We start from the raw sequence: 23,555 nt of genomic DNA, 5'->3' as shown, positions 1-23,555 counted from the left end.
ATACAAAAACCCCAAGATTTCTAAGAATAAGATATTTTTAGGTATCTTCGAGGCATGTTCGAGATATCTTCAAGGTATTAGGTTTTCCAATCGATTGAGCGAAGAAAATAAGGGGCAAACCTAACACACTGACTCTTCAATCTATGCCAAGAAGAGACTTTAGAGTGTCTTCCCAATGAAGCTCCTTCTCTTTTTTATTTGAATCTGACACTTCCTCTATATTGCCAACATTTTGGATCACCTCCTCTATCTCTTCCTCCTTGGACTCTTCTGAGAGCAACTAAAGAGGTTGGATCCTAGTCTGAAATTTGAAGGAATGATTTTCCCTCATCCGAATCTGTCTCATTATCGAGCAAAAATGCCAAAGATTCTAAAAGCTCCTCTGAAGAAGCAACTGATAAACTTTCAATCTCACAATTCAAGTTACATCGAGGGGCGATTGACTTCTTCTTTTCCTTTTTCTTCTTATTCATTTTCTTCTTCCTTGTGCTAGAGGAATAGATAAGGGAGGTAGGATCCTCCAAACGCGAGGGGGCATCAAACCCCTCACACTTATTCCATCCAGCCCGTATTGTGCTTTCCATTCTCGATTGAACTAATAGGAAGATCTTCATCCTTTAAATCAGGAACCATAATTGACTCAACTACTCTTCGTTATTAGATTAGAGTTCTAATTCCTAAAGTAACCGGCTCCATCTCCCTTATTGCATATGTGGAAATGGTCACACCAGCATCCTTACCCTCATCCACATTCCCATCAACCACAGATAGGGTATTTAAGAAGGAGTTTTAAAATTCTTCTTTCTTGTCCAAGTTGTACTTCTCACCTTCAACAATTGAAGAGATAACCTCTCGCTGATTTAGCAAAGCAAATTGATTATAATCATTAATTTCCTTCCCTTTCTCTTCACGAGCTGGAACAAATTTATAATTTGAATTCTGAGATTCTCGAACAATCTGAACCGATCCTCCATCCAAGCCCTGATTTTCTCCATCTCTTGCAGCCACCGTAAGAGGCTGAGCAACCCCCTGTTTCTCAATATCCTTGGCACCATTAGCTAACAAGCCACTGCAGTTCCATCCACCACTACTAGATCTACAAAATTTAATTTCATGCCTTCCTCATTTACCATCGATTTAGCAGAAAATAAACCAATCCACGGCACACCCTTGGCTTTCTCACTACCAGGATTTCCTTCATTATCCTCCACTCCAACCTGCTTGTTATCTCCATAAGAAGACTTCAAAGTGCTCCCCCCAAGACTACTCGAACCTGCAATGTACTCACCTGGGCTGCAACCCACCATCTAAGGTAGGAGGGCCAATAGCTAGAGCAGCTATTGGCCTGCCGGCCATGAGCAGATTTAGATCTAAGGTCCTTTTCTTATCCTCCCCTGTCCTCTCTTCCATTTGAGTCCTTTCTTCTTCTCTTTCATTTCTTTTTTCCTTCTGATTCTCTTTATGAATCCTTTTCCTATGGGAGATTTACACTTCATTTGGGTTTTCTTTGGGGAATGGGCCTCATTTCACTATGGGTAGAAAGTCTTTGATGTAGCAATAGAACTGTGGGGGTAATGTGGACGTTGGAATCAGGTGTCTTTGTATTGTCTTTTATTTTTTATGAGAATAAAGTTAAAGTCATTGAAGGAGGAATATGGTATATTGAGAGACAACAAATGGTGCGCATAAGCTGGTCCGGATACCTTGGTTAATAAAATATAGTCTCCTCAAGCTAGCACAAGCAAAGTGTCCCTGAAATCCAAACCCCCTTCCAATTTCCTTACAAAATATTTAATTTCATCTGTGGAGGAAAGATGCTTTTAGAGCTTTGTCTTCTGTTAATACTCGATCCTCTATCGACAGAAAATGTAATTAGGGACACGCTATCTATCAAAGATTGACTATTTAGAGAGAAATTAAATTCATTATTGTTATTAAATTTTGAATCAAGCCCAAAGGAGACTTAACAATACAATAAAATCTGAGATGATTTGTCCCTTCATGGGTCCTTGGCAAGAGCCGGGAGGGGTCGAAACCAAGTACGACACAACCCAACCCATGAAAGCGATAAGCATGCAGCTGCAACCAATTAAAAACAACATTGTACAACAAGGGGAGGGGAGAATGGATCAAGTCCTTGTACCAGAACCATTCTCGTACGGGACTAATCCGCACAGATGAAATCTACCCAACAACCCTGTGGTAGATTCCATCTGTGTGGATCAACCCGTATGAGAATGGAGGGGAGGGGAGGACTCACACGCATGATGGTTTAGGGTTTAGAACGCCAGAAGTAATAACCCCTTTCACATTAGCACAAGTTGCATCCACAGCGCCAGCGTCTGTGGCAGGCTTCAAGTCGATATCAACGAGCTCTACCTGCTCGCATGGTGCACCACTACTACATCCGAGGGCAACTGCAGTCTTGGTGAAGCTTGTACCTTTGATGTTCTTGAAATGAATGCCACTGAGTTTCACATGTGAGGGCTGTTCAATGGAAGATGTTGATATATATCATTAGTATTCTCGAAGAACTAATACGATCCGTTATGAAAAACAAAATAGGAGAAATGAAAGTAAAATTAATTCAATAATTACCGTAGAGTCGCATGCCTTCTTGTCACAATAGTTTTGGTTGATGATGATGGGGTTTGACACATTTGTCATGGTGATATCTTCAAATCTAACATCATTAACTATGTTATCTGGTGATCCTGGCCATGTTTTGATCCGAACACCATTATCGGTGCTGGTAAGAGTACAGTTCTTCACCAACAAACTGCTCACGGCCTTTTCATCTGGATATTTTCCAAGGCTTCCCAAACTACAAACAACAATCACCCGGAAAAAAAAAAATTAAGTATAACTAATGAAAAAAGGGAGCAGCAACCCAGCGCACGAGGCTTTCAGTGCTGTGGAAAATGTAACTATAACTAATACTAATATATGAATGAACATGCATGTGATTACCTGATACCATGACCTGGTCCACATTTGACATTGGTAACAGAAATTTTGGAGGTACCCGATCCAATGGACACACAATCATCACCGGTTCCAATTTCAGCGTTAGCGATGGTGATGCCGGTTGAATTGCCGACGTGGATACCATCTGTGTTTGGGCTGAACTTAGGAGCATTGATCTTGACATCATGGATGTTGAAATCTTGGGTGTTGCCAACAAGAATATGGAAACCTTGACTATTCACCGAAGTTATATCGTTCAAGGATCCACTTAGAACTGACTGCACATTCAAGTTCTGCATGCAACAACCAAATTAAGTGAAAAAGTTGATTTTAGATAATTTTATTAAGACTTTATTTATTTTCGATCATGTAATTAAATGGGATCGACTACATGAATTCATCAGAGAGGAAAAAAGAAAGGACTTACAGCTGGGGCCACATTGCAATGTGAATTGGCAGTGTGACGACAACCACCACTCCAAGCGGTTTCTCCTTTACCGTTGAACGAACCAGTTCCGGCTCCACTAATGTGCAAATTGCTCAGGCTTTGGAATGTGATCCAACTTTTAGAGTTTGAGTCCGTGGTGGAAGCTATTAAATTGCCCCTAATTATAACACTAGGAGATAAAGTCTTGTTGGTGCAAGGACCAGCGAAAACTATTGTACTAAGAAGGAAGTCCCCTCTTGGGATCAAAAAGGTTGATGGCCCCGTCGACGATGACTTACATGCAGCAACCCATGCATCAGAAAATGCCTACGCTACCCAGTTGTTCAAAAAAATTAATAATAATAATAATAATAATGATAATAATAATAATAATAATAAAAGAAGGTGAAGCATGACGAGTTCGAATCAACTCTTTGTTCTCATATTCTGTTTGATCTACACTTAGACTTTACCTAATCTCTCTTTTTTCAATTGGTTTTTATTTTTAGTGGAGTCCAAGTGTCGAACAAACATAAGACCTAATCCAATCTCAAGCATGTATGTGACATTGAATTTTATTTAATTTTTACCTTATTATTATCAGTCTTCCCATCACCAACTGCTCCATGCTTGGTCACATCGAACAATGTACCTTGTGGAGCTTCCGTATCCCCGGTCGGAGCTCCTGCTGGGGCTGCAGCACCTGGCGTCGCCGGAGATGCTACTGGAGCTGTAGAGGAGGCGCTCCCCCCGGTCGGAGCTCCTGCTGGAGCTGCATTACCTGGCATCGCTGGAGATGCTACTGGAGCTGTAGAGGAGGTGCTCCCCCCAGTCGGAGCTTCTGCTGCCTCCTGACCTTTAGCTTTACTTTGATGCGGCTTTTTCTTATGATCTTTTGGACCTCCGGGTGCTCTGGCGTCAACTCTCCATAGAAGGAGGCCTATTAATAAACAAGTTAACACAACATCCCTGCTCCTAGACCCCATCATTAATTAATCCCTTTATTTGATTATTAGATTAAAAAAATAATATTTTACCATAAATATGATAAATGAGATGGGAATTTGGGACCAAATAGAGCCTTGAACTTGTTAGGACACAAGAGGCTTGATCCAAACCCACCCAGCAGATCCCTCGTAGGTAGTAGACTTGATTCAAGGATTAATTCCTCTAGGGTTTCATATTTATAGCCGAGTTTGAAAACCTGATTTTCCACCTTTAGGTAAAACTATTATTGTCATGTATTTGGGTGAATACATTTCAGTTTTATAATCCATTGAGATGCATAGTATCTATTTTCTCGTTGCCAAAATTAGAAACTAATGATGATCATTTGCAACTAATTACGTTATTAATTAAAAATCACAAGCATGGCCATGGCACATCTGGTGAACTTGGGACCCTTCCCTCCCAACTAACGGATTAACCAGGGGCAGGGCTGTTTTAAACGGATCGCAAACCACCCATTTAGACAGTACTCATCCTTAATTAGACTCTCATGCAACAGTAAGACCAAGCAAGGATTGCATTAGATAAGGGGAAAGAGGTAAGGACTCATCCTCAAAATTGGTAACGACAAATCGTTTAATGGTATCTCAATCTGAGCTGCAGTTGTTAGAAAGAGTTTTTACGCATGAAACAGTTGAGTTTTTTCTAGCTAGAGGGACTGTGCAAGGTTTTGACGTCTAGAGATCTCTTTGGGGTTGGTACATGATGATGTAACTTTGTTTAGCTTCTCAGGAAAAGGAGGCCTAGATTTATGACATATTCTGATATTACAGATCTCTACAAAGATTAGTGAATTAGCTTATCTGATAAACTTCTATTAAAAAAAAAATTATCTGATAAACGATCCCATTCTTACTAAAAATATATCATACTATTATATAATTGCATGTACTTATGCTTCGTAGTTAATCTTTTTTTGGACTATTTTATCATTTTTTCTTATTTAAATACCATCTTTTTTTTTTGGCCTTTTGTGTCATTCATTGTTATTTTTTAAGTAATGCTAGTACCCTTATTTTTTAAGAGAATTGTTATTTCCTTATATAAAGAGATTTAGTTTTTATTTATTATAGAAAGAGTGGAGGACGTGAAATTTTAATAAAGAAACAATTTTATTAGTTTCTAAATTGAGAGAGAGCGAGAGAGAAAGAGAGACTAGGATGTGGGACTTTATTAAAGAAACAATTTCAATTTTAGTAGTCTTGAGTCTTGACGGATCGTGAGTCTTGGGTCCCGTTTGATAATGTTTCAAGAAACGTGTTTCTGACCAAAAATAGAAAAAATGAAAAAAAAATAAAAAATTTTGATAAAACTGTTTCGTTTAACTTATTTTCAGAAATTAAAATTAAAATTTCTACCAATTTATGGTTCAAGAAACGACCCAGGCGAACTTGTTTCGCCATTTCTGAAAACAACTCGTGACCATTCTTTCACTGGTTACTATCGACTTTCAGAAACATGACTTATCAAACATCTTCAATTCTATTTCTATTTCTAGAATCGAAAATTTATGTTTCTACCGTTTCTTGAAACATAAACAATAGAAACGTTATCAAACGTGCCCTTAGGAACCCTTTTCTCCCTCCTCCCCCATTCTCTCTCTTTTCTCCAACTCCTTTTTTTACTGCACTTTAATTTCAGAAAAAGAGTGAAAAGGTCTTTAGTCGTGAGAACCCGGAAAACAGTTCCCTTTGCATCGGCATTCGATCTACACTGCGGTTTTGGTAAAAAATTATATGCTCTCCTTTGTCGTAAACTCTATTACTTTTTCTGTGCGTCTAATGGCTGGTTGGTGGTTTCATTAATCAGATTGTAAGTTTCTTTGCTTATCCTCCAGTTTACCATTAAGCCACTAAGCGTATTGCTTACTTTTCCTTATTTGGATTCTCACAAACGATTATGATTTCCTGCTTTGTTTTACTCGCAGAAAAATTGATGATTTTGGTACCCTATATAGTAGTGATGCATCATTCAGGTATGCAGCAATATTGGGCAAGCAATTTTCTTGCTGATAGAATCAGTTTGAATTCAGTAACATTCTGAACCTATTCTTCATTCAAAATATGCACATCGCCTTTTTTCGTGTTCACCTGAACTAAAATATATTAGTAGCTTCAGGCTTGCTTATGAACAAACAAAAAAACTCCTTTGCTGATTTAAGGTTTCTTGTAACTGCTTTCTTTCTTGAGATTCAGGATTTGCGTGAAATATGTGCTTAATGTTCTTCCTTTTAACTTACCAAGAAATTTAAACTCAAAATTTCCTTTTAATGCTTATAAAGATTTTGTCCAGAAGCTCCATGTTGCTAATCCTTTTAACGAAACTGAAGCATACCCTTCAATAATCTTCATATTTGGAAGTCCATCAGGAAAATTCATTAAAAGTTTTGCATCTTATTTTTATTGTTTCATTTAGTTTTTCTAATGTTGGTATCTTCTTTCAAATTTGCGATTCTTGGGAGCCTGGTTCTTACTTATTGCTAATAGCTAGGGTATTGATGTTGATAACCATGTGGGTTGTTCGTCTTTGCTTAGTTATTTATTTGTTCCAGTTTTGGTATTTAGAATTTGCTTATTTTCTTTAATTCTGGTTAATTGATCTAGGACTTTGGGGATCTCTCTCTTGAATGGTGCATTAAATTTGGATGTAAGTGCACTCTAACCATCGTACTATTGTGGCTTTGATTTTTTGGGTTTTGAGTTCTTAGCCATGTATTAGTAAGAGTAATTAATAATTGCTCAGGGGTGAAATAGAGGGAATTTTTTTTTCAGAAAAATAATTTTGTGCTGTATCCATTTACATTGCGGGGATCCTGCTGGTCTTTCAGCACCACCAAAGCCTTGGAAAGCTAGTCAGGCTTAGTGAGCATCAGCTTGTAGAGTGTGACCATAAGGTTCCATATTTATTACTTCTTTATATTGGCCAAATATCCTATCCTTTCTCTGTTTAGTGTTGATTTATCTTTTTGGTTGCAGTTATCTGTTTTTATTGCTTTACTGCTAGAACCTCGAATATGTGCTTTGGTGTTCTTGGAACTGCATATTGACCTAATTACTATAGATATTCCTTTGAGATAGTATCTATTCTTCCTACCAATATATCTAGATTAATTTGTAATAGATTTATTATCATCCTAGCTTACATCCTTATGATGGCTTTAATTTTTATCACTTGATGATTCACTCTCTTCAATTCATGTTCCCATCAGTATATTCTCTTCTTGGATTCTCATTGCATGTTTGAGTTGTTTTCCTTTTGTTTTCAGCTTCAGTACAATATAGGCATTTGTAGCCGGAGAAAGCTTAGGAAAGTTTTACTTGCTCTTAGAATCGAAACCTCTTCATGGATCTGATCTTGAAACCTCTTATGACATTCTATGATCTTTAAGTTTGAAGACCAAGAAATGTCTCTCTTATGACATTCTATGATTTTTTTTACTGGAATCCTTTGTATAAGGGATTATTTAGATCGTTTGCGGCCTTACAGCTGAGGATGCTGTCCTTGTGCATTGAGATAACGAATACAATTCCAACATTGTCATCCATTGCTGAACCTATTCTATCTGAAGCTTTTGTCTATAGGATTGAATTTGGTAGTGATGCAACTTAGATCTATTTGTGTTAGGAATGGTAGAATCGTTAATGGCATTATTATTCATTACTCTATTGCTCGCTCTAAGCACTTTTATTGCTTAACTAGCTTTTTGGTTATTAATTTGGAACGTTGACAATGATCACCAATTTGCTTGTATTTGTATTTGAGATCTTGTTCTTAGAAGTGTTGTTCCATTAAATCCGAGGAATCATTATTGGTAGTATACGAAAATTACGTAGAGCTCTAGCTATGAGTTTCCTTAACAGATTTCCCATGGTAGTGATAAGTCATATCTTTTTGTTACGATGAACGGCTAACATCCAGTAAAGTAAGTACCATGGCCAGTTCATCTTAGCTTGATTTTTTGTGATGCAATCCATTAAATTTTGTTAGAAAATCAACTGAAAACAAGTTTTGGATAGAGGATTTAGGTCTTTTAGGTTATTTCTCCCCCCCCCCCCCTTTTTTCCTAGGCTCTTGATTTTTTTAGTGTGTAGCAGACTTTGCTATGTGGCATGCTTCAAATTCTTAACATGTATGGTGTTGATATTGCTTATGTAAATACCACGTCAACCAATATGAGGTACTTCTCTTGATGAAACTAATTTTTTTTCTATCAAGAATGATGATCTCATGTTTAGCATACTTGATTCTTTCTAACTTCAGTAATCCAACAAAGTTGACATCCTTTTGTGAAATCACCAGAATGCCTCTTCACCACGAAACACTAGAGCAAAACATTTGTTGTTTATCGTACTGGAAAAAAAACATAGGCTTTATTAGTTATGAAATATTATATTTCAGTTTGGTTTTCTTCTTCTTTCTTTGATCACGATTATTATTATTTAAATATGGGTCTTTAGCTCAATTGGGAGAGTACTTGTGGTGTGGGAAATGGTTCCATACCTCAAGAGGGTGATGGTTCAAATCCACCAAGTCCCTTATCTATAGTTTCATTTTGGTATAGTTTTTCTTTATTTGGGAAACTCATATTGTTTTACCAAAATAGTTGAGAAAATCGTCTCTTTCCTTTAGTCTGCCCTTGCCCATGATCTGATTATTTTTTTTTTTTTGTAAATAATCCATGATAAAGAATAAGGGCCTGTGATAGTTTTTTCTTTATTTGATAAACTCATATTGTTCTACCAAAAAAAAAAAACTCATATTCTACCAAAAAAAGCTACATATGTCTTCACGTTCTCTTTCTATATTGATCTGGAAGCAATTCTTAGATTTTTTTTTGAGGTGGTGTGGGTAGATCACCCAACCATGCAAGCACTGTTTAAGTGGTGGAAGCGGAGAGCTCAAGTTATTCCAATTGAGAAGCCATGGAAGCTGGGTTTGTTAATTATCATCAACCATATTTGGTGGGAAAGAAAAAATAAAAGGCAGGAAAATAAAGAAAGGGCGACGATGTATGTCTTTCAAAGTATAAGGCAGGAGATTCAGTTGTGCTACGAAGGGTCAAGTGAAGAAGTTCGTTCGGTATTAGACTTGATTTCATGTAGGAAGCTAGGCTTAAGTATCAGAAATCCTACCTCCCCTCCCCCACTTGAGGTCCACTGGTGTAAGCCTCCCAGGGAATGGATGAAAATCAACGTGGATGGTAGCTCACTTGGTAATCCAGGTAATGCAGGTTCTGGTGGAGTCCTAAGGAACAATGAAGGCAAGGTAATCGACTCTTTTAGCATTTTTATGGGAGTCAAACAAAAATATGAAACTGAATTTGAGGCGGTGTTGGAGGGTATTTTGCTTGCTAGACACCATGATGCCAGGGGTGTTTAGATTGAGTCTGACTCAACATTGGTGGTTTCAACAGTCCAGAGAAGGGAGATTCCTTGGTTCGCCTTGCAGAAATAGAGATTTGCCATTCCCTTCTTGGAGTCGGTGCAATGGAAGATCACACACTGTTTTCGTTAAGCCAATGTAGTGGCTGACTTCCTGGCTAGGAAGGCATCCAAATCTTGCATTACTGAATTCTCGGTGGCGTTCCTAAGCCATGTTGTTGTTGAGTTAGCTTCGGATGCATTGGACAGGCATCGGTTTTGATTCGGCTAAGCCCTTCGTTTGCTCCCTCTGCTAATGGCCATGCCGAAAGTGGAGGTTGCAAGTTAGCTTTGTGGTATCGGCCTGCCCTCTTTGTATTTCTCTTTGTTTTTTGCTATTCCTCTTTTTTAATAAAATTACCCTTTAGAAAAAAAAAAAAAAAAAGAGTGCTTTTATTATATTGTTTGTTTGGATTTGGATTCTTTTCATTATTTTCTCTCTTCAATTACATTTTTTATTTCAAATTCTCACCCCAACATATGGCCACACATGCACGTGTATTTCTTACTAGTCTATATATATATATATATATATATACATACATTTCAACTTACAACTATCAATAGTTAAGCATCTCAAATGATATGCCTGGACTCTAAACCTGTACATCATTTTTTTAAGTTTCTATTTTATACCTTGCTAGCTGACCCTCTAGCCAAAAAAAAAAAAAAAAGCAACACAAATGATATTAAAGTTTGGAGTGGACAATATTTAGAAATGGGCTTAGTTTTAAGTTTGCAAATGTAGATACCTCATTTTTTCACCTCTGAAGGGGTTTGGCGATGATGGTAATTCCCTTAGAATGTGACCATATCCTTTACTTGTAGCTGAGAGTACTCTTTATTGTCATTGGTAGTAATCTAAGTGTTCAAGCTGGTATAAGACATTTTAATTTCTTAACAAAAATAAAAAATACAATAAAAATATGTTTAATTGGCTTTGACATGTTTAAATTTAACCAAGACCAACCCAAAAACTACTAACCAGTGCTGGTCCAAGAAAAAGGCCCAATCGGATCAGACCCAGGATGTCATCCTGACCTAGTTTTTGTATCAACTCTGGCGAACTCCATTTGTATCATGACCAGCATCATTTTCCATTTAACCAACCCAAAAACTACTAACCAGTGCTGGTCCAAGAAAAAGGCCCAATCGGATCAGACCCAGGATGTCATCCCAACCTAGTTTTTGTATCAACTCTGGCGAACTCCATTTGTATCATGACCGGCATCATTTTCCATTTAGCCAACGTTGGCCAAACCACTTTGCATGTCGGCTAGAGAACATCAGATGCCAGTCCTATGATTTTGTAGGGATTTTCTAAATCTTGTAGGAGATTTTGTCAGGATCTCTTCCTTATCAACTAAGGCTAGCTTGTACCTAGAAATAGTTTAAGACCATAGAAAAAAACCCTAGAAGACTTTTGAATCTCAAGAAACACAGAAAATTTTGCCTTGGCTAATGGAATATATATATATATATATATATTTTTTTTTTCCTGGTAGATCAAATGGCAACACCCAAGGGGGGTGCATTTGGTGCAAGTCTTTTCTCTTCCATTGAAACAAACTCATATTTTTAAGTAATCAACTCTATAATGATCATCCTCAAATTCTATGAATAGTATAATTAAAAATCTTTCTCCTTTCCTATCAAACTCATGTACAAAGAAAAATCAAAAGATAAACCTCTCTTCTAGATGAAAATTTCGGATTGGCCATCTCCAATTCAGTCTTGTATGGTCTTTACAACAATCACTTACAAGCAATGGTTTTTTTTTTTTTTTGGCTACAGATTCATGAAATTTTATTAATGATCAAAAAATAAAAAATCAATACAAAAGAGTGATTAAACATTCCTCACTTTCGACATTGTCATCAGCAGGGAAAACCCAGACACTAATAATAAAATTTGAACCGAGGTTTGGACAGGGCATCATGCAAGCAATGGTTAACATTTAAATACATGAAGAAAACTTTGCAATGGACTAAAGTTGGCAAGGTTTGGGAGAGCGTGGGATCTTCAGGTAACAAAATAGTGCCTTGGGATGTTTTTTAGAAATCAAATCACCCACACCCATGAAGCCACGTGGCACTTGGAACAAATAAGATCCCAAGCGGAAGAAGAGGAGAATCTCTCCCTGCCAAATCAACCCCCACCGGCGTACGCAAGAAACAAGGTCACCACTAATGCAGGGCCTTCTTTTAACGGATGGAAGCACAACTCATGCAGCCTCAAGGAGAGGGAAAAGGGTAGGACCAGGATTCCAAGACCCATCTACCAAAGTTGATAACACTCGAGCCATATGGTATGCCCCAGAACTCCATGAGGGTGCCAATTTTCAAGCCAAAGAAGAGTGGACAAACCATCTTTGATCGAAGATACTAGCATATCCCTTTCCAAGTGACTGAACCTCAAAATCAGCTTCCATACTGTTGATGAGTCTGATGTACAATTAACCGTCCACAAAGAGTCATTCCTGAGATACCTGTCTTGAATCCGATCGGACCAATTTGATTCACTATGATTATGTTGTCCTCACAAATGTGTTATGGTAGGTAGAGTGGAGGGGAGAGATTTTTGGAAATTTAACTTTAAAAAAAGCAGAGAAGTGGTGTCAACACTCAATAGGGGTAAAATAGGAAAAATGAATCTATTGCAGAACCCCTAACAGTCTCTTCTTTATCAGGAAAAGGTTCAATCTCTTCTTCTTCGTACCAAGCTTCTTCTTGGCATCGGATTCTCCCTTATCCTCTATTCAAAATTAAAACATGCCCAAGTTGTATTATTTCTTTGCTCAAATACAAGAGTTCATGACAGGAGTTTCTTTTCATCCTTCATTCTATCAATCACCAAATCCTCATTCCATCTTTTATCTTCCCCTCAAATCACAATGGAATCCAACCTAAGTCAGAAATGTTCAAACCTTTTTGTGGAATATCAACCTCCAACAACAAAGACCAACAAAAATCCATCAACATATGTTAATAGAAAGCAAGGGTTTAAATTCATTCTGGTTCGATGTCAGAAGTTGGTTCTGAGCCAAAAATCATGGTACATATTTATATATATATATATATATATATATATATATATATACACACATATATTGTTAGAATCCTGATACCCAATTGTTGCAATGGAAATGATCAGGATCGATATTTGTGGTTTCAGGGAGCAAGAGAAAATGATAGTAAGTAAAATAAGCAAAAAGAAAGCACCCACACAAAAAGACAAAGTTTTAAGTGGTTTGGCTTTTGGCCTATGTCCACGGGCGAAGACAGAAACACAAATTCACTATAATGTGAACAACTTACAAATGGTGATAACACACTATCACAATACCCAAAACACAAAGACACTCGTTGCTTTCCACAAAATATCTCTCCCTGAATTCCTACCCACAGGAACAACCAATACCAGAAACAAGAGATACTACAAATGAGTACAGGGGGCTATCCTTCCTCCTCCTATTCTCCTGAACCCGTTGTGTTTGGATTATATCAAAATGCACCCAGCTCCCTCTATTTATAGGAGAAGCCAAGGGGTGCTTTGTTGAAGTTGAACTGATTCCGTATCTCCCTTGGCCTCCTATTTCCTTCATGTAAAATGAGGACTGCACCGACCATGGCCGGTGCCCCCTCTCTTCTCCATTCTTCTTCTATATTAATTGCATTCATATGCAATTGTACGCAAGGGTTTGTCTTCTTCTCAATTAAGAGAAAGAAGACATTTTCTTCTTTCTTCTTCCTTCTTCCCTCTCTTCTTCTTTGTGGCCAAGGAGAAGTAAATAGCATAGCTAATAAATCCTTATGGGCTACATACCCACATGGTGGGATCCACGCCACAATCTCCACCTCACCATCATGTGGGTAAAATTCACAACACCATCATACAAGTCTTCTCCACACTAGCCCCCAACGAGGCTCTCAAGTGCTACGAATGCTAGCACAAAGAGCTTCTCCCTTGAATTAGTCTACCAAGCAGTTTCAGAATCTGCAATAGCCTCTTGATATGCGAAAGTCTCATGGACATCAAAATTCCCTGTCACAGTACTGCCCTACAACAAATAAAAGACATTTTCCCTCTTTCCTTACATCACAACAGAAGCACCTTTCAAAACTTTTAAGACCCCACCTTAAGCGGAATACTTAAGGCCATTAGAGTCAAGTGTACCCAAAGAAATCAAATTCTTCTTCAACTCTGGTACATGCCAGACATTAGTTAAAGTCCTAATAATACCGTCATGCATCTTAATTCGGATTGTACCTATTCCCACAATCTTACAGGGTGTATTATTACCCAGTAAGACACTACCACCATTCAAAACTTGATAGATGGCAAACCAATCCCTATTGGGACACATATGATAGAAACATCCTGAATCAAGAACTCACTCTTTTTCAAAGTGCAAGTTTCCTCCAGTAACCAAAAGGACTTCTCTGACGTCTTCCACAATTCCAGCAACATTAGAAGAATCATAAGTGGATTCGTCCCTTTGCTTATTTTTTTATTTTGGACAATTCCTCTTAATATGCCCCTTCTTGTGACAATAGTAGCATTCAATATCTTGATTAGATTTGAATTGACCTTTAGTTTCAAAACCTCTTCCCATTTGCACAACTAGGCCTTTAGCCTGTTCATATTTATTATTCTCAAACATCCTTTTCCTCAACTCCTGAGAGTTTAATGAAGATTTTACATCTTCCAAACTAATGATGTCTTTTCTATAGAGCATGGTAGTAACAAAATTCTCATAGGAAGAAGGTAATGAATACAATAGAATAAGAGCTTGATCTGCTTATTCAATTTTAACATCAATATTCTTCATATCCATAATTATTCTATTGAATTCATCAATATGTTCTTTAATGGGCATACCTTCACTCATCCAAAGAGTGTAGAGTCTCTGTTTTAGGTATAACTTGTTGGTGAGAGACTTTGTCATGTACAAGCTTTCAAGCTTCAACCATAACTTAGCTGTCGTGTCTTCCTCAACGACTTCATGCAACACCTCGTCAGCAAGACTAAGGTGAATCGTGTTGCATGCCTTCTCGGCGATCTTTTCTTTGTTTTCATTGGACATTGTTGTTGGAAACGTGTCCTTCCCCTCGAGTGCCTCTTGTAGATCTTGTTGAATCAACAGGGCACGCATTTTAATGGCGTCAAAGACTGAAGCTGATTGTACCATCAAATTTCTTGATCTAGAACTTCACTACCATCTCAGAAACTCCACCTGAAACACTGATCAGCTCTGATACCAATTGTTAAAATCTTGATACCCAATTATTGCAACGGAAACGATCAGGATCGATATTTGTGGTTTCAAGGAGCAAGAGAAAATGATAGTAAAAGAAGGAAAAAGAAAGCACCCACACAAAAAGGCAAAGTTTTAAGTGGTTCGGCTTTTGGCCTACATCCACGGGCGAAAACAGAAACACAAATTCACCATGATGTGAACAACTTACAAATGGTGATAACACACTTTCACAATACCCAAAACACAAAGATACTCATTGCTCTCCACAAAATATCTCTCCCTGAATTCCTACCCACAGAAACAATCAATATCAGAAACAAGAGATACTACAAATGAGTATAGGGGGCTATCCTTCCTCCTCCTATTCTCCTAAACCCATTGTGTTTGGATTGTATCAAAATGCACCTAGCTCCCTCTATTTATAGGAGAAACCAAGGTGTGTTGTGCCGAGGCTGAACTGATGCCGTGTCTCCCTTGGCCTCCTATTTCCTTCATGTAAAATGAAGGCTGCATCAACCATGGCCAGTGCCCCCTTTCTTCTCCATTCTTCTTTTGTATTAATTGCATTCATATGCAATTGTACACAAGGGTTTGTCTTCTTCTCAATTAAGAGAAAGAAGACATTTTCTTCTTTCTTCTTTCTTCTTCCCTCTCTTCTTCTTTGTCAGCAAAGAGAAGTAAATAGCATAGCTAATAAATCCTTATGGGCTATATACCCACATGGTGGAGTCCACACCACAATCTCCACTTCACCATCATGTGGGTAACATTCACAACAACACCATCATACAAGTCTTCTCCACACTAGCCACCCCAACGGGGCTCTCAAGTGCTACGAAAGCTAGCACAAAGACCTTCTCGTCTTGAATTAGCCCACCAATCAGCCTCAGAATCTGCAATAGCCTCTTGACATGCGGAAGGCTCATGGACATCAAAATTTCCTGTCACAGTACTTCCCTGCAATAAATAAAGTCATTCTTCATCTTTCCTTGCATCACAAAAGAAGCGCCTTTCAAAACTTTTAAGACTCCACCTTGAGCGGAATACTTAAGGTCATTAGAGTCAAGTGTACCCAAAGAAATCAAATTCTTCTTCAACTCTGGTACATGTCAGACATTAGTTAAAGTCTTGGTTTCGTGTTAGTTCATCTTGTATTTCATTCATTCGTTTTTAATAAAATACTCTTTTTTTAATCTCGTCCATTCTTTGTGATTCTGTTTTTGGTGTCTTTCTAGGCCCAGCTTGTATCTTTTTTTTTTTTCTCTTTAATATATTTAATAGAAAAAATCTTACTTATTACTAGAAAACGAGAAAAGAAATTGTAAATAGGGACACACTATCCATCAAAGAGAGACTATTTAGAGAAGAAATTTTTTATTAATTAATATTGAATCTTGAATCAAGCCAAGAGATACAATATGCCATCTAATCTAAGTTTTTGTGTCTGGTTCAATTGACCAGAAAAGAAATTCTGAGATGCTTCATATCCTTTCATAGATCCTGCTAGGTGGGAGGGGTCGAAACATATACGACACAACCTAACCCAGTTTGAGGAATCAGTACCTACCAAAGTGATAAACATGAAACCAAACACATTATACAACAAGGGGATCGATGAACTCATTAGCATGTTGGCTTTGGGACCTGAACTCCAGAAGTAGTAACCCCTTTCACATTAACACAGGTTGAATTGGCATCGCCATTGCCTGCGGCAGGTTTCAATTCGATATCAACGAGCTCTACCCCCTCGCATGGTGCACCTTCACTACATATGAGGGAAACTGCAGTTTGTTTGAAGCTTGTACCCTTAATGTTCTTGAAATGAATGTCAGTGAGTTTCACACGGGAGGGCTGTGCAATGATGAGATTGATATATATAATTAGTATTCTCAAGAATAATAGAACCCGTCATGAAAAAACAAAATAGGAGAAATGAAAGTAAAATTAATACAATAATTACCGTAGATTCGCATGCCTTCTTGTCACAATATTTTTGGTTGATGATGATGGGGTTTGACACATTTGTCATGGTAATATCTTCAAATCTAATATCACTAACCGTGTTATCTGGTGCTCCTGGCCATGTTTTGATCCGAACACCATTATCGGTGCTGGTAAAGCTACAGTTCTTTACCAACAAACCCTTCACCGCCTTTTCATTTGGATATTTTCCAAGGCTTCCCAAACTACAACAAAATCACAAAAAATATTAATTAAGCTAAGTTTCATCATATATTAATGCATGTGTTTAACAAGATCAACATATGAGGTCGGATTTAGGTCTTGTGTTTGATCCACAATTGGACTCTACTCAAAATAAAATCAATTTACAAAAGAGAGAGATTAAGTAGAGTCCAATTGTAGATCAAACATCATACGAGAATGATTCTTGTACAAGGACCTGATTCGGACTCTAAACATGTTATGTTACCTGATGCCATGACCCGGTCCACATTGGATATTGGTGACGGCAATGTTCGAGGTACCCGCTCCGATAGACACACAATCGTCTCCGGTTCCAATTACACTGTTAGTAACAGTGATGCCGGTTGAGTCACTGATGTGGATACCATCTGTGTTAGGGCTGGAACCAGGGGCAGTGATCTTGACATCATGAATGATGAAGTCATTGCTTTGGCCAATAGTTACGTGAAAAGCTTTACTATTCAAAAATGTTATATCGCTTAAGGATCCTCCTGTAATTCCTGATAATTGAATGGTCTGCATGCAACCAAAGTTAAAAAAGTGAAATGAGACAAATTGCTTTCTTGTATAGAGAGAAGGCAACTAAACTGTTTAACTCCTTAGCAATAAAATTAATAAAATAAATAAAAAATAAAAAATAAAAAAAGAAGAAGAAGAGGGGTTCAATATAAGGTTTTCAAATGTAGAATATCCTCTAAAATGGTCTAGATAACTTACGGTCGGTAGCACTTTGCAATTTGAACTTGTGGTGTGACGACAATTATTTTCGGTCCAAGCAGTTTCTCCTTGCCCGTCCACTGTTCCGATTCCGGCACCGGTGATATTCAAGTGGCTCAGGCCTTTGAATAAGATCCATGCGTTACTTGGAGTAGAGACTATGGTTGTTGGAGCTAGTATTTTGCCCTTAATCTCAACAAGAGGAGCTTTGGTGCAAGGACCAGCGAACGTTATTGGACTAACAAGGAAGTCTCCACTGGGTACCAATAAAGTTGATGGGCCCGTGGACTTACATGCAGCAGCCCATGCAGCGGTAAATGCCTATAAATAAATTAAACTCATAATTAATTAATTTATTAATTCAATATTGAAGCATTGTTTCAATCATGTAATGGCCGGTACGTTACAATGTACCTTATTATTATCGGTCTTCCCATCACCAACTGCTCCATGCTTGGTGACATCGAATACTGTACCTTCTGAAGCTGTTCCCGGCGTTGCCGGAGAAGCCGTAGAGTTACTTCCTGGCGTAGTCGGAGCTGCTGCTGGAGCAGTAGCATTAGCATCTGGTGTCGTCGGAGCTTCTGCTGGAGATGTAGATTTACCTTTTGATGATGCCGGAGCTTTTGCCAGAGCTGTATCTTCACTTGTTGCTTTTTCTTTTCCTTTTGAAGCAGCTCCGGGGACTCTGGCGTCAGCCCTAAATAGGAGGAGGCATATTAAACATGTTAACACAAGATCCCTGCTGTAGCCCATCATTCCCCTTATTTGATAGATAAAAAAAAATTAAAAATTAAAAAATTTGAAGAAAATTATGGCAAGGAATGAGCTGGGATCAAATAAAGCCTTTGAACTTGTTTGGGTACAAGAGCCTCGATCCCAACCCACTAGATGCCTTGTAGCAGACTTGATTCAATGAGTAATGCCTGGGGGAAGATTTGGTATTTATACCTGAGTTTGCCCACCAGATTTTAGCTTTGGGCATAACCGTTTTACCGATGTATTTGGAGAGAAAGAGAGAGAGATCCTAAGTTCCCATTCAACTTACTATAAATTTTGTGGTAGGAAGTTCAAATTCAAGTACGGATTGTGTGGGCTTTTTTTTCTTTTTCTTTTTTTCTTTTTTTAAACATTAAAAAAGGTAAAAGTAAACACTAATTTGTGGCAGGTATACGAGTAGAGACAATGGGTGCAAAAAATACTATGTTGTTTCGCGGTGAAGATACTTTTATGTGTTCTCTCATTGACCCTTGCACGGATATATATTTGTACTAGCCGGATAGTATTCTCTTGGCCAAAAATTAAATAATATTTAGTATCTTTTTTCATGTTGTTAAAATATGGAACTTAAGATGATTTGACTAGCAAGAGCCATGGCCCAACTGGTCAATTTGGAGCTCTTCATCCGTTCTCTCTTAATTGAAGGTTTAATAGGGAGGGTTGTGTCCAAACCCTCGATTTATCCGGTTATCCTTAATGAGAAGTTTGACCAGTTTTAGTTCAATGAGAGATACCCAGGCGTGCATGAGAGGATACTAATTTATCTTCGTTTTATGCTCCTTTATTTATGATTAATTTTTTTTTTCTGTTTAGCCGGGAAAAATGGTAGAGAGGGAGTAGGGATATAAACTATCGTATCCGAAAGCTCTGATACCATACTCAAACAAGAGAGAGAGAGAGAGAGATGCCGAGTTTGAGCTCTAAGCATTTTTATAAACTATCGTATCCGAAAGCTCTGATACCATACTCAAACAAGAGAGAGAGAGAGAGAGAGAGATGCCGAGTTTGAGCTCTAAGCATTTTCTGACCCATGATTCACCAGGTTAGGCTAGGCTGGGTTTAGAAGTTTGGACAATTTTGATTTGGGCTTAACAGAGAAGACCCAGGTTTTAAGAGGTTATAATTTAATCCAAAATCTTTGATGGGCCGGCCCAACTTATACATACCCCTAAATCCTAATTGAGAACACATTTAGGGGAAGAAAGAACAAGGTTGGCTGGAATTTTTCAGACAAGGTTATGAGGTAGGTAGTGGGAATTGTGTTAGGATCCTTCCAACCTTTACTTCTAGTGCCTTTCTGATGTGTATCAACTTTCTACTTTGAAGTGGCATTGCCAATAGAACATTCGCACTACTTGGCACTCTAGAAGACCCATTTGTGGAAAGGTTCCTCCTCTGCCCTTTTCAACTTTCTATGTGGGTGTTGACTTGGTGGAGCTTGCTTGACAGAGATGTGGTTGTAAGGACTAATATATAATTAGCTTTGCTCAAAAGCAACATATGCTGGCCCAACAATCTTTGTTAGTTTCTACCTCTAAGCCAGATATAAAAATCACCATCCTTATGGGGGATCATGGACTTATCTAAATACCTTCCTCTTGGTGACTTTGGTGTGTCTCTATATTAGACACTAAGCTCTATGAACAAGTAGTAATAGGCCCAAGGCCATGTTTTCTGCAATCATAACTCCTCCCAATTTGATTTCTTGTTTCAAGCAAACTCCTCTAACCGCATCACTTTTATATAGGACTGCCTTTCTTTACAATTTAAATATGAATGAGAGAGAGAGAGAGAGAGAGAGAGAGAGAGAGAGAGATTTTTTATTCACATCTTTCAAACTCAGACAATTCAGATCCATCTCTACATCTGTGATCTCATGCATTCTATTTTATTTACCCTTAAGGGCCTTTTTTTTTTTCTTTTATTTAATGTATGTATGGGTGAGATGATTAGGAAAGATAAGTGGTTACGAGCTTATTAAGCAATGGATAGTAATATTGTAAGCAATTTTTTAAAAGAAAAATGCCATTAATGGTTGAAATGACAAGACTACCCCCACTTTTTATGACATTGGTAGCCGATTTAATTTCTGTAGTTCAACTATTATATTGTGTGATTCTTTTGTGTGCATTTCTACCATTTCAATGCATCATATCATCACGACAAAAATTGATAATGGACTTACTCAATTGAGATCAAGATAATTCTTATGTTAACACAAGTTCACACGTGTGAGAGTTATTTGTCCATGTCTGCTAAATAAGTGTGTTCCCCATACCCACTATAGACCAGTATATAATGGTAAAACCTAATCTTATCACCATTAGATCCTAAATGGATGATGATGGGAAATGGTTTCTCTTTTAACTAGGTGTTTGTGGGTCATTTACCCACATGTTCATAATGAAGAAAGAGGATAAAAATCCTAGGAAATAGGCTTTGGAAAAACATGTTAATCAAGTTATTGTTTTCCCACTAAGCATGTTGCAAAGTACTCATGATTAGTATTTATCAAACCTTTTAACAAGAAAGCTATGGCCCTAATTCACTATGGGTCATATTGGCATGAGTTCTCGCACGTGTGAATGCTTACAACATATATGACGAAATGCAGACCTAAGCAGCACCCATAGAAAAAAAAAATTTCCTTCCCTTTGTGACACAAAACAGAAAAGGCTAAAAAGCCTAAAGGCAAGCTAACAGTGCTATTGGGGCTCCACAGTCCACCCATTATCCATGTTTATTCTCTCCAATAAGCTAAGCACGTGAGAATCTCAAACAGAAGTAGAAAACAAGTGATATCAAACAAGTGATATCAAACTTTGCTGCAAAATGTTTGTGGTTCTTATACATGAAACATGCTAATATTACAATTGGATAAGGTCCCCTCTCATAAGGCCATAAATTGAAACACATATTAAATTGCATATATAGATGATAGTTTTTCAATCTAATTTGGCAAACTAATTTCATCAAGATCATCTAATGACAAGAAAACTTCATCTAAGCATGAAAGCTCTACACTATCGTCGTCGTCGTCATCGCCAAATCCCCCTTGAGAACCACTATTCCTCTCATAGACTCGACAAAGGACCCATTTGCTTGAATCCTGCCCATCATATAAGACATTCACAAGTAAGTAACAAAGCAATGAATTTATATTGGGAGTTTAGTCTCACACGGACTACTAGTTAGCCTATATCCCCTTTATACACTTGGAAGTCCCTCCACCTATCAGTTCGAACTTTGGAAATGAAAGATATCAGTGTGGGTTTCCACTATTTGCGGTATGAACTCTCACAAATGCTGGAGAAGGTTGAGAGTTTTGTCCCACGCCAACTACTAATTAGCCTACATCCATCCCCCTTAACACCTTGGAGTAAAATTTACAATTTACATAAGAACTCATTAAAAGGGTCCCATAACTTACGAGTTTTGTAGCTCCTTTTCTTTTGGAAGATCTACTGCTACTAGAACCGCAATCTAAAAGGCGATACTCCTGCATTATCCAATTCGTTTTGATCCCATCATCCGGTTCTTCACCGCCGACATAGAATACAAGATATTTTTTCACTCCCACTTTCTTTCCACCATTTGAAACTATAGGTTCATCCACACCCACAGACTTCCAATACCCATTAGTTGAAACCCTGTTCGGAGTTCTTCGGCTGAAGAAATACCACTGGTTACCTCCTTGCAATGCCTTACCTACACTCCCCCAAGTCCCAAATCCAAATAGAATGAAGAATTAGATAAGAAAGAGAAAAATAAATTTGCATTCAATAGAAATGAAATCCTACTTGACAAGTTTTGAAGAGTAGATATGTTTCAAACCATCAAGTTCCCATGGATCGTATGGATAGAGATCAAGATCAGGGATGACATCCGGATGGCAAGGTAAGAGAGATGCCTTACGATAGAGGAAGTGAACTACAAGCTCTTCATCTGTTGGACGGAACCTGAAGCCTGGAGGGAGGTTGACACTATCATCTCCCATCTCAATATCAATATGAAAGAGAAGAACCAAAGAAGAAGAAGAAGTGGAAGAAGAAGAAAAAGAGGAAGAGAGGTGGAAGTTGAGATACAGGAGAGAGCTGAAGAGGAGATATTTATAGTGAAAAAGAAGGAAAAGAAAAGGATTGACGTGAGAGAGAAGGTGGTTTTGATTACAATTCATGGATGGAGGCGGCTGGGTAGTAACGGAAACGTTAGATAATTTGAAATAACGGGATCTGTGGGTATTGGAACCTTCATCTCAGCTCAAGTGGGTGTTGGTTTATCTTTCTTCCCAAACATTCACATTCAAGATGATAGACATATGGATACTCATAATAATGCCACGTTGCACACACTGGTAGAAAGTCTTTAGGTGTAGACCCACTCAATCTGTGGCCCCACATTCCCTCATAATTTTCATTTTTCTTATAGATATCTTAAGATGGAGCTCTTTGGAACACTTGCAGATTCTGTGTAATTCATCTAAAATTTATCCTAAGATTCTTGGCTTCATATGCATATAAGTCGTTAAAGCTTCATGCCTCCAATCGATCCATTTAGGGCTCTTTTTCCTTTTCATGACATTTTTTTTTTTTTTTGGTAACTGGGGTTCAATCTTTGTATAAACTTTGTATTGAGATGGTGGTCATGAGGAAGGCGAGTTTGGACTTTGATATGAACTAAGTCGGAGGAAAAAAGACTATGCTGCCGCCCATTGTGCACTAAAGATACTTTGGTGTGTTCTTTCATTGGCCCACAGATCTGACGTTTCCTA

General features: G+C 37.9%; 3 protein-coding genes across 4 annotated transcripts; all 3 read right to left on the bottom strand.

The window, feature by feature from the left end:
• Positions 1-1,989: 1,989 nt before the first annotated feature.
• LOC122074599 (exopolygalacturonase-like) lies at positions 1,990-4,522 on the bottom strand. The gene is made up of 5 exons (XM_042639492.1): positions 3,985-4,522; positions 3,395-3,721; positions 2,971-3,260; positions 2,599-2,824; positions 1,990-2,487 (listed from the first exon to the last, which is right to left on the bottom strand). Exons 1-5 carry the CDS (start codon positions 4,381-4,383, stop codon positions 2,257-2,259), a joined length of 1,473 nt encoding a protein of 490 aa, XP_042495426.1. The 5' UTR covers positions 4,384-4,522; the 3' UTR covers positions 1,990-2,256.
• An 11,917-nt stretch (positions 4,523-16,439) lies between these two features.
• Positions 16,440-18,915, bottom strand: LOC122074598 (exopolygalacturonase-like). Its single transcript, XM_042639491.1, has 5 exons — positions 18,419-18,915; positions 18,005-18,325; positions 17,514-17,803; positions 17,043-17,268; positions 16,440-16,933 (listed from the first exon to the last, which is right to left on the bottom strand). The coding sequence occupies exons 1-5, from the start codon at positions 18,761-18,763 to the stop codon at positions 16,706-16,708; spliced, it is 1,410 nt and encodes a 469-aa protein (XP_042495425.1). The 5' UTR covers positions 18,764-18,915; the 3' UTR covers positions 16,440-16,705.
• A 2,690-nt stretch (positions 18,916-21,605) lies between these two features.
• On the bottom strand, positions 21,606-22,940 carry LOC122074731 (NAC domain-containing protein 104). Of its 2 annotated transcripts, none has more exons than XM_042639683.1 (3): positions 22,700-22,940; positions 22,215-22,492; positions 21,606-21,893 (listed from the first exon to the last, which is right to left on the bottom strand). In XM_042639683.1, the coding sequence occupies exons 1-3, from the start codon at positions 22,779-22,781 to the stop codon at positions 21,735-21,737; spliced, it is 519 nt and encodes a 172-aa protein (XP_042495617.1). In that variant the 5' UTR covers positions 22,782-22,940; the 3' UTR covers positions 21,606-21,734. The 2 variants fall into 2 exon arrangements, with proteins under 2 accessions (XP_042495617.1, XP_042495616.1); XM_042639682.1 differs by having other exon boundaries at positions 22,619-22,889.
• Between the last annotated feature and the right edge of the window lie 615 nt (positions 22,941-23,555).

This window comes from Macadamia integrifolia, chromosome 3 (genome assembly GCF_013358625.1).
Source record: "Macadamia integrifolia cultivar HAES 741 chromosome 3, SCU_Mint_v3, whole genome shotgun sequence".
Lineage (NCBI taxonomy): Eukaryota > Viridiplantae > Streptophyta > Magnoliopsida > Proteales > Proteaceae > Macadamia > Macadamia integrifolia.
Note: the sequence above shows the minus strand (reverse complement) of the source record. Positions and strands in the feature narration are given on the sequence as shown.

Coding starts and splice junctions, on each gene's coding strand:
- LOC122074599 (XM_042639492.1), bottom strand. CDS start 4,383: ATGATGGGGTCTAGGAGCAGGGATGTTGTGTTAACTTGTTTATTAATA. Junction 3,722..3,984: donor GGAAGACTGATAATAATAAG/GTAAAAATTAAA, acceptor TGGGTAGCGTAG/GCATTTTCTGATGCATGGGT. Junction 2,488..2,598: donor AGAAGGCATGCGACTCTACG/GTAATTATTGAA, acceptor TCCATTGAACAG/CCCTCACATGTGAAACTCAG.
- LOC122074598 (XM_042639491.1), bottom strand. CDS start 18,763: ATGATGGGCTACAGCAGGGATCTTGTGTTAACATGTTTAATATGCCTC. Junction 17,804..18,004: donor ATTGCAAAGTGCTACCGACC/GTAAGTTATCTA, acceptor GGTTGCATGCAG/ACCATTCAATTATCAGGAAT. Junction 17,269..17,513: donor GGACCGGGTCATGGCATCAG/GTAACATAACAT, acceptor ATTTTGTTGTAG/TTTGGGAAGCCTTGGAAAAT.
- LOC122074731 (XM_042639682.1), bottom strand. CDS start 22,781: ATGGGAGATGATAGTGTCAACCTCCCTCCAGGCTTCAGGTTCCGTCCA. Junction 22,493..22,618: donor CGATCCATGGGAACTTGATG/GTTTGAAACATA, acceptor GGGGGAGTGTAG/GTAAGGCATTGCAAGGAGGT. Junction 21,894..22,214: donor GAAAAGGAGCTACAAAACTC/GTAAGTTATGGG, acceptor TATGATGGGCAG/GATTCAAGCAAATGGGTCCT.